Source organism: Engystomops pustulosus, chromosome 3 (assembly GCF_040894005.1).
Source record: "Engystomops pustulosus chromosome 3, aEngPut4.maternal, whole genome shotgun sequence".
NCBI classification, from domain to species: Eukaryota; Metazoa; Chordata; class Amphibia; order Anura; family Leptodactylidae; genus Engystomops; species Engystomops pustulosus.
In genome coordinates, this window is record NC_092413.1 from 170,003,425 (window position 1) to 170,018,546 (window position 15,122).

Here is a 15,122-nt window from a genome sequence, read left to right on the forward strand (position 1 = left end):
AATTTTATACCAAGAAGTCCCTGCCCACACTAATCATGGCGTCCTCTACATCTTGTCACGTGTAGACCATACGCGAGAACCAGACCTCTCTGTAGGTACAGCAAAATCGGATTGGGAGAGTATGTGTTCTTAGAAATGACTTCCCCTGGAAGCAAAATACTGAACACTTGGTTCCGGAAGGGTTTCCAGGATAAGAAATTGTTCTAGGCCGGACGAGTTTAGCAGGCTGGCCGGCGAGAGATGGTAGTGATGAGCTGTCAGTACAAGGTAAGAGACCGGGCTGAGAACCTGAACTACCTCTCCATCTACTGTCTTATCACCTGCATTGCCTACATACCCCGGGCCCCCAATAGCAGGAGTAGCACTCCCATCAGGACTCCTAGCACTGAATATACCACGATATATACGGATGTACTATCTGCCTATGTACTAGTAGTCTGTGTGTCATATATAGTGACCTCTGGGGTGAATTTTGCAAATATTTGCAAGGTTCTTCCTCCCTCAATGAGAAACAGGTTTTGTGGAAAGTGTTAGCTGACCATAATGAGGACTGCAGGAACTACAACCATTAATATTCTGCACGAAGCAGCTGCAGCAGCCTGTACTCTGATGGCAGAACTCACACCAGTGCCATGAACACTGGCATCTACCAACTAATCACCTACATGCCTGACATATGCTGTAGATGGGCATAGAAAGACCCTGGCAGGGCTCCATCATCCCCAGGACTATCACTCTCATCAGTTCTGAGCCATTCAGGTTATACAGTTCTGCTATATATACAGATACCCCTTTATGAACTTTGTAAAGATTCTACCATCAGATGAGCTGATAGTTATAGAAGCTGTTTTCGGCTGCATGATGCTCACAGAGACGTATTGCCGTTGATTAAGCAATCTGTTTGTACATGACCCAACTTCTCTGTTTCCTTTTGTCTTTCTTTGTTTGTTATGGAGATTTTGGGAATTCCTATGTGCTTGCATTTCACTCCAAGCTGCTATGGATGGTGGTTTACGCTGTATTTTTTTGAACCTCCAATATAGGAATGTTAAACAAAAAAAAAAAAGTCCTCCTGTTATTTTGTGTCAGTATTTTTAATGCTTATTTACATTGTAACCAATGATATACCTACACACTGGTAAATGTTCCAGCCTGTCATTGGATGTATTCAACAAGCAATACAGATTTTATGTAAACTGATATGGATGATATACCAGGTAATTAAAGGAACATCAGGGGGCACAATAATGTGTATGTATCCACATCTAGATGCAAGATCATGTTTTTAGTAATTAAAATCAAAAGCTGTTTAGTGGGATGTGTTAAAATTACCTCAGTTTTCAAATTGAACTAAAATTGTGAAATCTGCTGATTTTTGCCAAATATGCCACTTTTGTGAGATTGAGCCAACCCACCCTACATTTTATTTAGGCAGCTTAATCCAAATTTACCATACGGATCCTAATGTGTTCGATGTATGTAGAGCACAAATTCACAGGTCCATTTCAGCCCCTTTCTGGCATAGGACAAGGGACTACTTGTGCCAAATTTTAAGTTTTAAGCCAAAGTCACATATATTCTCCAGATGTGTAAGCCACTATAATACATCTAATGTGCAAAGGACATCCATTGAGCCCCTAAGACACTCTAGAAAACTGGCGTCTGATCCTGCCTAGTGATAAATCTGCCCCACTATTCTGGACATCTTCTTGGCACAATTAAATGTGGTTTGGGAGCTCTGCCTGTTGGTAGAACCTCAAAGACACTTAGATATATAATTATCTTCTGACTTATTTCTTCTCTCCTTAGGTCTAAAATTCCAGAACAGAAACACCTTAAGAAAAGAATAAGACATGACTCAGACTAAGGACAGCAGACAGCGCCGACAGAATTACCAGTTTTCTGCGATGAACAGTAACGACCAGAACTGTCAGGATGAGGAGGAAGGAGACAGGGAGACATTATTACAGGACTCAGAAGCGCCTGTACATAGAGGACTCGCAGGCCTGAAGGGAGAGCTGGGGAATATCCTCCTACTGCTCTTCCTGTACATTTTGCAGGGGATTCCTTTAGGACTGGCTGGTAGTATTCCGTTAATTCTCCAGGGTAAAAGTGTAAGTTATACGGACCAAGCTATTTTCAGCTTTGTATTCTGGCCTTTCAGCCTGAAGCTGCTCTGGGCACCACTAGTGGACTCTCTGTACATCAAGAGGTTTGGCCGCAGAAAATCCTGGTTGGTTCCTACACAGTATTTAATAGGATTATTTATGATGTACCTGTCTCTGACAGTGGATGACCTCCTCGCTGGAGAACATGGACCAGATATGTTGGCTCTTACCGCAACTTTTTTCCTGTTCGAATTTCTGGCTGCCACGCAGGACATTGCTGTGGATGGCTGGGCGCTGACCATGCTCTCTAGGGAAAATGTAGGTTATGCATCTACATGTAACTCTGTTGGCCAGACGGCTGGATATTTCATGGGGAATGTTCTGTTCCTAGCTCTTGAATCTGCAGACTTTTGCAACAAATACCTAAGATCTACACCACAGCCTAAGGGAATGGTGACCCTTCCAGGTATGACATTTATTCCTGCTTATACCCATAGCACCTGCCTAATAGGCATCCTCTCAGTGATGGCTATGAATTTCCGATACTACCCTACAATCAATGGGCCTAGCAAGGCGCATTCTCATCCCACTGCTCCACCTTTAAATGAGAATGGGACCCTCATTCTCAGGATTGCTGGGTGCACATTGCCAAAGTGTGTTTATAATAAAATTGTCTTTTCCGATAAAAAGAAAAGTTAGCTTTGCAAAGAGAGGTTTTTTTTTTCATCTGTGTCCCATGGGAGTGGCCAGTGAGAAACAGTACTCCCTTCACCCGGAAACTGCTCCGTCATTCGTCTATTTCAATTTATTTTGAAAAACTCCCATTTTCCTTCTATTTCAAATAGACGCATGTCAGAGCGGTTTCCCAAGGGTTGGAGGGAGGACAGCTTTTCACTGGCCACTACCTTGGGAGACAGCTCTGCAGAGAATATGGTAAACTTTCATCTAACTTTTTTCTTTTTATCGGAAAAAGACAATTTTAATATACAATCAATTTGGCACATTATTCTCTATGGGGACATGGAGGAGCCTGAAAAACTGCTCCTGATGACAGGTTTCCTTTAATATTCCATACTGTGTACTGGGAAGCTGGAAAAGAAATTGACAAAAAAAAAACAGTTTGCGCCATTTTCTTTTGGGGTCCAAACTTTAACATCCGTGGTTGACCTCCACAGAGGTTAATGATTATCTTCACCTGGAGCACAGGGAAAGCCCAAGGCTGCTTCGGGCTGCTACAGCAACTTCAAATGGATAAAGGATCCAGCACTCAGGATTTAGGTGAAGAAATCCTTTTCTTTATTGGTTAAAATCCGTTCAGGTACATCGTAGTGTTAGCGATCGACGCTTTTCGGCATATAGCCTTTGCCATGATCTCATGACTAAGGCTATATTCCTAAACGTGTTGATTGCTAACATTACGATTTATCTGAATTTGTGATCGCTATGTCGGATTTTAACCAATAAAGAAAAGGATTTCTTCACCTAAATCGTGAGTGCTGGATACTTTTTCCATTTTCTTTTGGGCTCTGTATATACAGCTCTTACTGTGGGCTCCAAATGACACCTCCCCTTTATTCTTTGGGTCACTACAAAAATGGAGATACCAAATTTATATAGGTTTTATTAAGTTTTTGTAATAAAACCTCACTTATTGGCCTCACTTTGACATTCTGAGGCCAATAACTTTTTCATGTGTTGGTGCATGCAGCTGTGAAAGGTGTGAGTTGAGAATGAGATGACGTTTTCATTGCTGCCATTATGGGGACTGTACGACAATTTCATGATTTTCTATTCAAATCTTTGTGTTGCAAAATGGCAATTGGTGGCATTTTGGCACCCTTTTCCATTACAGGTTCACTGCCGGAATAACCGTTTTTATATGTTTGTACTTGTGTACAAATTTATACGTAATTTTAGACCCTTAGGGTGCTTGAACCTTAGGTGGTCTGATGTATCTTGCCATATACTGCAATACTGTAGTACAGGTGGTTCCCTACTTAAGAACACCCGACTTACAGACGACCGCTAGTTACAAACGGACCTCTGAATGTTGGTAATTTACTGTACTTTTCTCCCTAGGCTACAATAAATAGCTATATTAAAGGTGTCTGCAATGAAGCTTTAGTGTTAATCCTGGTACTTATGACAACCCAACATTTTTAAAATCCAATCGTCACAGAGACCCAAAAAATTTTGTCTGGAGCTACAATTATAAAGTGTACAGTTCCAACTTAAAACAAACCTGCACATTACCCCCCCGGTACTGCCTGTATTGCAGTATGTAGGGATTTTCTAGCCTCCGGCATACTGTCATAGATCGTGCTCAGTGACATGAGGGTGCGTTCACATGTGGCGTTTCGGGTCGCATTGAAACACATGTGTTTTCAAATGTTACTATGCATTTAAACCTGTTTGTCTTCATTTCTGGAAGTGTAAGCAGCTTTGTAAACATTTTCACAGCTGCTTACACTAACACAATAAAGAAAAAGCTCCCAAACACATAGTAACATTTGAAAATGCAAGCATTTTGACGCATGCGTTTCAGTGTAACCGAAATGCCACATGTGAATGCACCCCGAGAGTCTGACATAGAGAGTCTCACTGCCAGCTGTCATAGGAAAAGATCGCCATGGCCCCCCTCACAGGTGGCAGCGATCCGGCCCAAAATGGTGGCGCCCATGCAGGTGCATTTGAATGGTTAACATCCGTGATCCCACCGATCATGGGTACACCCATTGTGTATGAAAACGGCTTGGCCTGTGTGGTGCCATTGGGGAATGCCATGGTGCGGCATTTTTTTTTTATTTGATGCATTTGTTAACAAAACAGTGTTAACATTGCATTTTGTAAAGGCAAATGTTAACAGCAATTTAATAAGACAATTCTCCACTCCACTTGTATTGGGTTTAAAAAAAGCAAAGTAAACGCCACATGTTATCATGTTATAAATCTACTTGATGGCTAGAAGTGCAGCTCTTCTAAACAGAAATACAATTTAGAATAAGAAGTTGCATAACATTGCTTTATGTGATAGTTAAAAGGGTTTTCCAGTCCTAAGGCTTAATTCACGCACACACGTGTGTAGCACGGCAGGCACACGTTGGCGCCGGGGAGAAGAGGAGAGTGCTACTCGCCCCCGCCCCTCTCCATAGGGATATATGGCGCGCGGCACCGTACTCCAGGGAAAGATAGGACATGTGCTATCTTTCTCCAGGCTACGGGACGGTACGGTGCCACAGTGGTTGAGGTAAGTCACAGTTGTGGCGAATGATTCTCTGAGAGGGAATTGTCAGCCATTGTCTGCTGTGTAGGGAAGGGGCAGTGAAAGAAGCAGTAGCAATAGAGTTTTTGGAGGTGGGGAGATTTATCAGGGCTTGTAGAGCAGTATTCTGGTGTCCAAGCCCTGAAATAATTGCAACCCCTTCATTTCTCCTCTTACACCACCTCCATGCTAGGTGGGTGTAGATGGGTATGAAGGAAGCCATGCTGATTGGCGCGGGGTGTTCCTGAACCGCAACTACATCTGTTCAGGCACCGTTTATAGAACAGATGACACAGATAGCTCAGGGCCTGACATAAAATAGTATGACCACGCAGCCACCCATCAGTTATATCGGGAGACAGGAGCCTCCAGGGTGGCAGAGGTGCAGGGCTTTTACCATGCGCTGGTGCTTGATGCTGCTCTCCCACAAGGTCTTTTGTTTTGTTTGTTTTTTTAACCATTTGCAGCGTGGTGGGACCCATTTAACTGTAACACCCCTTTAATCCTTATTTACCCAACACTCGTAATACCGTAGAGCTCATCACTGGTCAAACCTGAAAAGTCAGTTTCACATGGAGAACAAGCTGAGTTCAGATGGTACTGGCAGATGTCCATTACAATGTCATTTTCCTGAGCTGTCCAATTGCCTCCAGGGCTGACTTTAAAAAATAACAAAATGTAGTCAGAGATAAGAGTTTAGGCTTTATTCACATGACCGCGACTTTTTTCAGGTTATAAACTGCACGCAGCGCATAGCCTAGGGTCAGTTCACATCAGTTCACATCAGTTCAGTCTTCATTTATGTTCGATTATGTTGAGCCAAAACCAGGATTGGTAAAACCCAGAGCAGGGACAAGGCTGTCCAGAGGTAATGGGAAGACCTGCACATGTTCTGCGTGTTCAAAATAACAGAAGAAAATGACCGAAGGCCTAACAGAGATGTGAACGGGTCCTTACAGGTACATTTGGCAGCTTAACTCGATCAGTCCAATGTCATCTAGAAAACTCGGGCAGCATTCACACATTGCTTTTGAATTGTGTTTACAAACACGTCGCATGTTCCGTTAGCATCATGTTCATAGCACAATGCTAGTTGGGGGTGCGCGACACGGCCCGATCGCATATGTGTTTCCACGAAAACACGTGCAATCAGTAACCAGACCCCGGTGTCTTGTATTGTTTAAATGCAAGACACCAGGGGTGGGTAACAATCGCATGTATTTCCTAGAAACGCATATGCGATTGGCCCGAGGCCCGTCCCCTGTGCACTAGCATTGAATTATGAACTCAACGCTAGCGGAACAGGTGACTGCGGCCTCGCTAGTTCCTGCGTGCAAGGGTTTATGATTAAACACATCTGCCTTCAGGAGTTTATCCTCAATAGGAACACATTTTAAATGCAACGTGTGAACGCAGCCTTACACTTCCAATCGCAATTTATTTCCCCACTACAACACCTCCATGCTAGGTGGATGGGGAGTGGAGCAGGACAGCTCTTAAAAAATGAGTGTATCAGTCTCCTATAAATGGGTAAAAAAAAAAATGTAGTGTGTGCGGTATAATTTTTGTATTTTTCTAGTTTCCATTGCATGGTATTCCTGGTATTCCTCAGTATGTTGTTTTATTTCGTGCAGTAAAAAAATAAAAAAATCTGAATTCCCTACAAATACCACCGGAATAGTAGATACTTTTAGCCGTGATCAAGTGAATGAAAGGACAATTAAGATGAATAGGGACCTAAGATACAGTATGTAAGAAGGGGTTAAACATTAGAGGTTAGACTGCACCATATGATAAATATTACTAGACAAGCGCCTGAGGTGTGTGGTGTAAGATACGTGAGGCGGTGTGATTTCACCATCGCTTCTAATATATTACAATACAGGGGTAATAGTGTTACAGGAATATGTAAGAAATCTGTGTATAAGGCGGCTTCTCCTGACCACAGCTTACATTGTTTTAGTTGCTGACACTTCATCCACATTAGAGATGGTTTGCCTTAAGCCTACAGGTCATTTACATAAATTGTCCTCCTGCATTAAAAATTAATGTCCAATTGCCCATTACAAGCCATTTATCTAATGCAGATTACAGAAAGTAATATATGATCCAGTTGTTTGCTGGAGGCATCTTGTCCACAGCAGTGACCGCGCCACTTCATATAGATATACGTTTTCCTTCTCGCTGTGATATCAGCTTATATGTATAACATTTGTTCTGATCTTGCAGACTTCTTGTTCTTCTGGGGAGCAGTATTTCTTGTGACCACGACTTTAGTGGCTCTGCTGAAGAAGGAACACACGAATGCGAGGGTTAACAGAGAAGAGACACAAAGTGTCAAGGAGGCGTACGGCTTACTGCTCAGCATTGTCAAGATGCCCGCTGTCCTGAAATTCTGCCTCATGATCCTTACAGCTAAAGTGAGTAGAGGATATGGCCTGTAATCATTGCTGTACACTGTCAGATTCATGCTGTCCTACTCAATGGCAGCCTGAAATATTGTCTCCAAAGATCTAGACTTTATTCGGAAAGGCTCTGGCGTTCTACAAGGTTTGCAAATATGGAATATGATTAACCAGATTTTATTTTTATTCTGTTCCTTTATGAAGAATGGCTGGACCATTATACAAGCACTTGTACCTCTTGTCACCACTTCCTCCTCTTAGACTGTAAGCTCTTGTGATCAGGACCCTCAGTCCTATTGTTCCATATGATTGTGTTTTCACTCTGTAATGTAATATTATTTGTATATGACTCCTATAAGTTATAAAGCGCTACAGAATATGATGGCGCTATATATATGAAGATTATTATTTATCTAGATGCTGACTTATTTCTTGGTTAAAAAAAATTTGAGTGCAAAAAATCTCCCACAGCTCGTCGACCATTCTTTACCAGCCGCGTTCTGACTTATTTCTTGCACCAGAATTCTGCACCACAGACATGCAGATTTCTGGCCACATACAAGTGCCTCTCAATAAGTTAGGGTATAAGCAAAAGTTTTTTTTTTTCAGTAATTCTATTCAAAAAGTGAAACTTGTATATATTATATAGTCATTACAAACAGACTGAACTTTTTGTGTTTATTTATGTTAATGTTGATGATTATAGCTACAGCCAAGGAAAAGCCAAAAGTCATTGGGGCAGATTTACTTACCCGGTCCAGTCGCAATCCAGCGGCGCGTTCTCTGACGCTGATTCGGGTTCTGCCGGGATTCACTACGGTCATGCGCCCGATGTCCACTAGGTGTCTGCTGCGCTGAAGTCTGCCGGAATCCACCTCCTGCGTCAGGTTTCCGGGGGCCACGCCCCCCGATTTCTTTCGCGTGAAAGCCAGTGCCGATGCGCAACAATCCGGGGCAATTTGGCGCAAATCGGAAAAATTCGGGAAACCTGGCAGAAAAATGCGATTCGGACCCAGTAGATACTTAATGTAAGAGGAGAAGCTCCTAGAGCCAGGTACAGGAGCCACAGAGCTTCATTATAATAATTGTTTTTCAGCAAAACCACTCGGCTTAGGGATTCAATAAGATATGTTTCTGCATCAGTGTAGCTTTGTAGGTATGCTTGGTTCATAATGCACCAAATCAAATGGTAGATTTCCTTTAACATTAATACTTTAAAAAGTTCACTCTGTTTTTTAACCCCTTGCCACCGGAGCCCTTTTTTGATTTTGGGTTTTCATTTTTCACTCCCCACCTTCAAAAATCTATAACTTTTTTTATTTTTCCATGTACAGAGCTGTGTTATGGCTTATTTTCTGCGTAACAAATTTAATATTCCATGCCGTGTACTGGGAAGCGGGAAAAAAAATTGCAAATGCAGTGAAATTGGTAAAAAAACGCATTTTTGCTGTATTCTTGTGGGCTTGGATTTTACAGATTTCACTGTATGCCCCAAATGACATGTTTACTCTTTTCTTTAGGTCGGTACGATTACGGGGATACCAAATTTGTATAGGTTTTATAATGTTTTCATACATTTACAAAAATTAAAATTAAAAATTGGGGATTTTGCCATCTTTTGGCACTAATAACTTTTTATACTTTGGTATACAGAGCTTTTGGAGGTGTCGTTTTTGGCGGCTTTTGATGACGTTTACAATGTTATCATTCTTTTAGGACTGTACGACCTTTTGATCACTTTTTATAGAAATTTTTTTTTAAATGGCAAAAAAGTGCCATTTTTGACTTTGGCCGCTATTTTCCATTATGGGGTTAAGCCGAGTGAAAAACCGTTATATTTTGATAGATCGGGCATTTTCGGACGTGCCGATACCTAATGTGTTTATGATTTTTACTGTTTATTTATATTTATATCAGTTCTAGGGAAAGGGGGGTGATTTAAGTTTTTAGGGTTTTTTTTATTATCATTTTTTTTTTACTATTTTTAAGACTCTCTAGGGTACTTTAATCTATCATATACTGCCATACTACAGCACATTGTAATGAATACGTTAACACAAAGCAGCCTCGGGTCTTCGGAAGACCCGAGGCAGTAATGGCGATGGATCGTCGCTCCCCGATGACGGTGCCCGTGAGCCCTCTCCATGCCCCCGCACCCGGCATGTGACATAGTATTAAAAGCATGAAAGCTGAGCTGTGATTTGTTTCCATGGGCAACCAGGAATATTCTGACTTTCAGACAGCATGATAAATCTGCCCAAATGTGTGACCGCAGCCTGTGCATTTCTGTGATTTTCAAGACCGAACCAGTGATTCTATGCTTGTACAATGAATCCTACAAATGCATGAAGTGAGTTTCATGGACCAAACTCCATTGTGGTCACAACTGGCTCAAAACTGCTCAAAAGCTGCCAGTCTACATCCAGCAATAAATGTTCCTTCTCTGTGCAGTATCTTATCCAGCTAACACCTCCTGACAGGTTTTATGAAATGCAATCATATGTACCCGGTGTGTGCTCTTTGTACCGTCTGCAGCAGGACTTGTTTGCTCACTTCTGTGGCTAGGGGACTAGAAGTGTTCTTATGCCAACCATTGTTTCTAACTGAGCTATAAAAGTATATGAGAAGAGTCAACAGACATTTGGATTGCCATGTTGTTGGTTTAAGGCCTCATGCAAACGACCATCTTTTTGTGAAAACAGCCACCCCAATTTTTTTTTTTTTTTTCATCTAATGAACGGCCCCACTCACTTTAATAGGAAATACTTAACCCAAAAAAAAATAAAAAAAATATAGGAAATACGTTTTTGTATCTGGTCACCGCTCTCACCCCTCCCCTCTCCATAGGAAGTGAAAGCTAGGCGGCCACGCTGCAAAACTGGGCAAGGGGAGGTCTTGCTTTACCTTATGCACCATGTGTCTAGCCTCCAATGATTACAATGGCCGCCGTGATCTGGCTGCAAATCGTGTGGCCAGATCACAGCACCGCACACAGTAGTGTGCCTTTAGCCTAAGGGTGATGCCACACATGGCATTTTGAACCCGTTTTTGGTCCATTTTTCAGCAGTCCGTTAAAAACTGCATGCGTTTAAAACGCATCAGTTTTTTTAAATCGAATCCGTTTTTTTACAGGTTTTACCAATTATCTTGATTGAAAATGGTCAAAAACGGATGCGTTTTTTAACGGACTGCTTAAAAACGGACCAAAAACGGGTTCAAAACGCCATGTGTGGCATCACCCTAACATGTCCTAGTTTTTTGAAGGTTTTGTCGTAGGTCTCTCCATAGAAGTCTATGGGAGTACAAAAAAAAACAGCCTACATACGGTTTTGTCCACTGTATACAGACCATTTTGGCATTTGTTTGCCCAGAAGGTAGGTTTCTGTGGATACAATCAGTTTACGTGGCATATGGGTTGCAAACAGTTGACAAACGGCATGTATTTGGGGCCAGAAAACCACAAAAACGGGACTGCAAGATGCATTAGATTAGGAAAGAGACATCTTTGTGGGTCCTGGTGTAGAGATCCAAAATTCCCTATAAAACAAAAAGATATTAATTTTCCTGACACATGTGTCTGAGGAGACCTTGTTTCTCCCTGTATTCTAGGTAGGAGTTCTAGGTGACGTGACATAGCATGGATACTACTGCCCTGTCATCATGGCACATACAGTATATAGTAGATTTAATTTATAATCACTAAATATAGTGTAAAATCCTTAGTATTTTGTTTCACACTGCAGTATTCCTGTGTATCAGTGCACTTGATTAGACTTTACTAGCAAATCCGTGTCTCTTCCAGATTGGATTTTCAGCAGCTGATGCGGTTACTGGTCTCAAACTGGTAGAAAGGGGAGTTCCCAAAGAACATTTGGCTCTTCTGGCGGTCCCTATGGTCCCTCTACAAATACTACTGCCATTGATAATCAGCAAATACACCGCAGGACCCAAGCCACTCAATGTCTTCCACAAAGCCATGCCTTTCAGGTCAGTGCATAGAAACAGTACGGTATTACCTCTAAACAACTGACCACCACAATCAGCTACAAAGTTAATTATTATTGATGAACAGAAGAAATCTATTTGCTATGCAATAATCCTTTCATACCTTCCATGATTGTGTTGCAGGTTACTTATGGGCCTAGAATTTGCCTTCTTAGTTTGGTGGACGCCACATGTAAGCCATGAGGGAGGGTTCCCTCTATACTACTACTTTACTCTCCTGCTGAGCTATGCCTTACATCAGGTGACTATACATTTTTATCACCTTTTTCACAGTTATAATTTATAATAAACCAGGGCCACTTAGGCCCCATTCACACGACCGTTGTGGGGACATATATATCCGGGCACATAACGTAATACGGCCCCATAGACGACAACACATGCTCTAAATTTCCCTGTTTGTACGGCCGGGCTGCACTCACCCCTCCTCCTCTCCAGCGAGCCTGCTGTAGCCGGGCGACCATACGTCAGTGTAAATGCAGTCCTACTCATAGATCCCGGCACTGTGACTTTGGTAATCTTCTTATATGTGTTATCTATGGCCTCCTTCCTTCTACAATCAACTTTAATAATTATACAAATGAGCCTGAAGGGCTCCTGGGGGTGTTACCAGAGCCTCTCTATGCTGAAGATTCAGCATGTTAAGTTGTCTCCTGCTCCACACTTTCCCCCCACCCTCTTGCTGATTTAATTTCACTGCAGCAGAGGAAGTTTCAGCACAAAGTAGGAGGGGGGAAGTGCTCCTGCACAGTGTAACAGCCTGTAAAGTTACAGAACTTTGGGGCTCTGGTAAACCCCCAGGATTTTGTACTGCATTAAATGGGTTTTCCTGTGTCCCCAGAAAACTCTGTGGGGACTGGGTCAGGGGTAAGATGAAAAAATAAAATGCCTTTTATACAGCTCCCAGTCTCATCGCTGGTGAAATGACCACTGCAACCAGACAGAGACCTGTGTTGTCACAGGAGGAGGAGCGATGACTTTCAGCAGTTCATGTGCTCAAATATAAAGTTGCATTTCCATTCTTGCTTCCCAGGTAGCGCTGTATAGCATGTTTGTAGCAATCATGGCTTTTAATGCCAAAGTTAGTGACCCCCTCATCGGAGGAACGTATATGACTCTCTTGAACACGGTTTCTAATCTTGGAGGAAACTGGCCGGCTACCGTGGCTCTTTGGCTTGTGGACCATCTAACAAGTAAAGAATGTACTGGAGCAGAGGGACAGAGCTGTGTAGACCATGACGCTGCGGAGGTAAATCTGTCTTTGGATAAATGAATGTAGCCTTGTCCAGGCACCCTGACAAAATATTGGAACATTATAGTGCATTTAAGCCTTATGTCCTCTGACACTTTAAGATAATATATGCAAATATGAGATGCTATAAATGCATATAAAGACTATTTCAGATTTTTTTATGTCTCATGGATGAGTTTTCTGCCTTGTATAGTTGTATAGAAGCGGTCCCCTACTTAAAGGGGTTATCCGGCTGTTAAAAATTACTTAGGGCTGGGGTGGGCTAGTTAAACATTCGATCCGTGCCCCTGTTTGTTTACAGGGGCACAGAAGCTGCGCACACGGAGCTTCCGGTCCGCGATGTGGCCGGCTCCTCCCATCCGTCCCCATCTCTCAGCATTATAAGTGCTGGGAGATGGTGTTGGATGGCCTGAAGCTCCCTGTGCGCCCCTGTATACAAACCAGCGCACAGAAGAGACTGACCGCGTCGCGGGATATCGGCAGCGCCTGACGAGGAAAGTAGATGTTTATTATGTTTAACTAGCCCACCCCAGCTCAGCCCTCAGTATTTTTGAACACCCGACTTTTACAGACAACCCCTAGAAACAAACAGACCTCTAGATGTTGGTAATTTATTGTACTTTAGCCTTGGGCTACAATAAACAGCTATAACAGTTATTACAGGTGTCTGCAATGAAGCTTTATTGTTAATCCTGGTTCTCATGACAATCCCAACATTTTTAAAATCCAGTTGTCCTAGAGACCAAAAAACCATAGTGAATTGTTCTACAACATACTAGTATAAATGATATGGCTGTGGATAATATCTTGCCACGGTTCTGCAGTGGACCTAATGCTGCTATTAGCCCCATTGTAGGAGGCTGATCCGTGTGCCTCAAATTCTGCGCAGAGAAAAAAAACCCTACTTTTTGTTGTCTTCCAGCTATTGTTATTGTATTCCCACAATTAGTGATACAATCTGCTCAATTTGCTCTCCAGTTCTGTAATGAGTAAGGTTTTGTAAACCTGTAATATCAAAGAGTTTATTAAGTTTCTTTATTTCTTTTTTTCAGTTGTGTGCAAAGTTGGGTGGCTCCTGTGTGACTGTACTAGATGGTTACTTTGTAGAGTCCATTATCTGTGTCGTCATTGGATTCTGCTGGTGGCTATTTCTGGGACCTGCTTTTAAGAAGTTACAAGATGAAGGTCCATCCTCATGGAAATGCCGGCGGAGGAGTTACTACTAAAGACTGAACAACACATTGTGAACAGATTTCTGCCACTTTATGGTGGATGTTAGTGTTTCCTTCTATTTTCAGAGAGGCTACAATCAGAGCTACCTTCTACATTACAATCCGAAATCTGCTGCAGCAGTTCATTTGGATATTTTATCACTTTCTTTATCTAAAGATTTGACTCATTTTTATAGCTTTTCTATGCATTACATTCCCGATGGACATTGCATATATAGGTTGCAGAGAAAAGAGTATATATGTATTAGGCTTCTTTCACACTGCTGTATGCTCACCAGGTATACAGTACTGGAGAGGTGTAGAGATGATGGCTTCTCACCCCTCCCCTCTCCATAGAAATGCATGGCACCGACTGTAAACAAGGGAAAAGATAGAGAATGCTCTATGATTTTCCCATGCACGGTACGGAGCCCTGAGTGGTCACTGTACTGCCGCCAGACGCCAAAGCCTTCTATGGGGCTGTAGGATATATATCCCCACAATGTCTGTGTGAAAGAGGCCTTACTGCAGTTAAACCTTCTCAATTAGAGGTAAATGGAATTTATTTGACATAAGACGGTTAATTTAAAGATTTGGTACTTCATAGTCAATCTAGCTAAATCTGCAACTTTAGCGTCTGTGAATTACGGCCAGATTTCATGGATGATAGCACGGGACTCCATGCATCATAGTGATGTATGATACAAAGAGATTGTGCTTACCCGCAAAACTGGAGCACCAAGCTGTCATCAACAAAGCAGTTGGTCATCAATCTATGACTTTTTTTCCTACCTTGAGAATGAAGGAAGATATTTGTCACTTGCTAATATATAATGCCATAAAGTTTTGTGCTCTTTTATTGGACCTATGGTTCTTCAG

At 42.2% G+C, this 15,122-nt stretch overlaps 1 protein-coding gene across 1 annotated transcript; it reads left to right on the forward strand.

Moving 5' to 3' along the window:
* The first annotated feature begins 76 nt into the window (after nt 1-76).
* On the forward strand, nt 77-14,877 carry SLC33A1 (solute carrier family 33 member 1). The gene is made up of 7 exons (XM_072142953.1): nt 77-267; nt 1,810-2,574; nt 7,600-7,790; nt 11,578-11,762; nt 11,904-12,021; nt 12,814-13,029; nt 14,085-14,877. The coding sequence occupies exons 2-7, from the start codon at nt 1,854-1,856 to the stop codon at nt 14,256-14,258; spliced, it is 1,605 nt and encodes a 534-aa protein (XP_071999054.1). The 5' UTR covers nt 77-267; nt 1,810-1,853; the 3' UTR covers nt 14,259-14,877.
* The last annotated feature ends 245 nt before the right edge of the window (nt 14,878-15,122 follow it).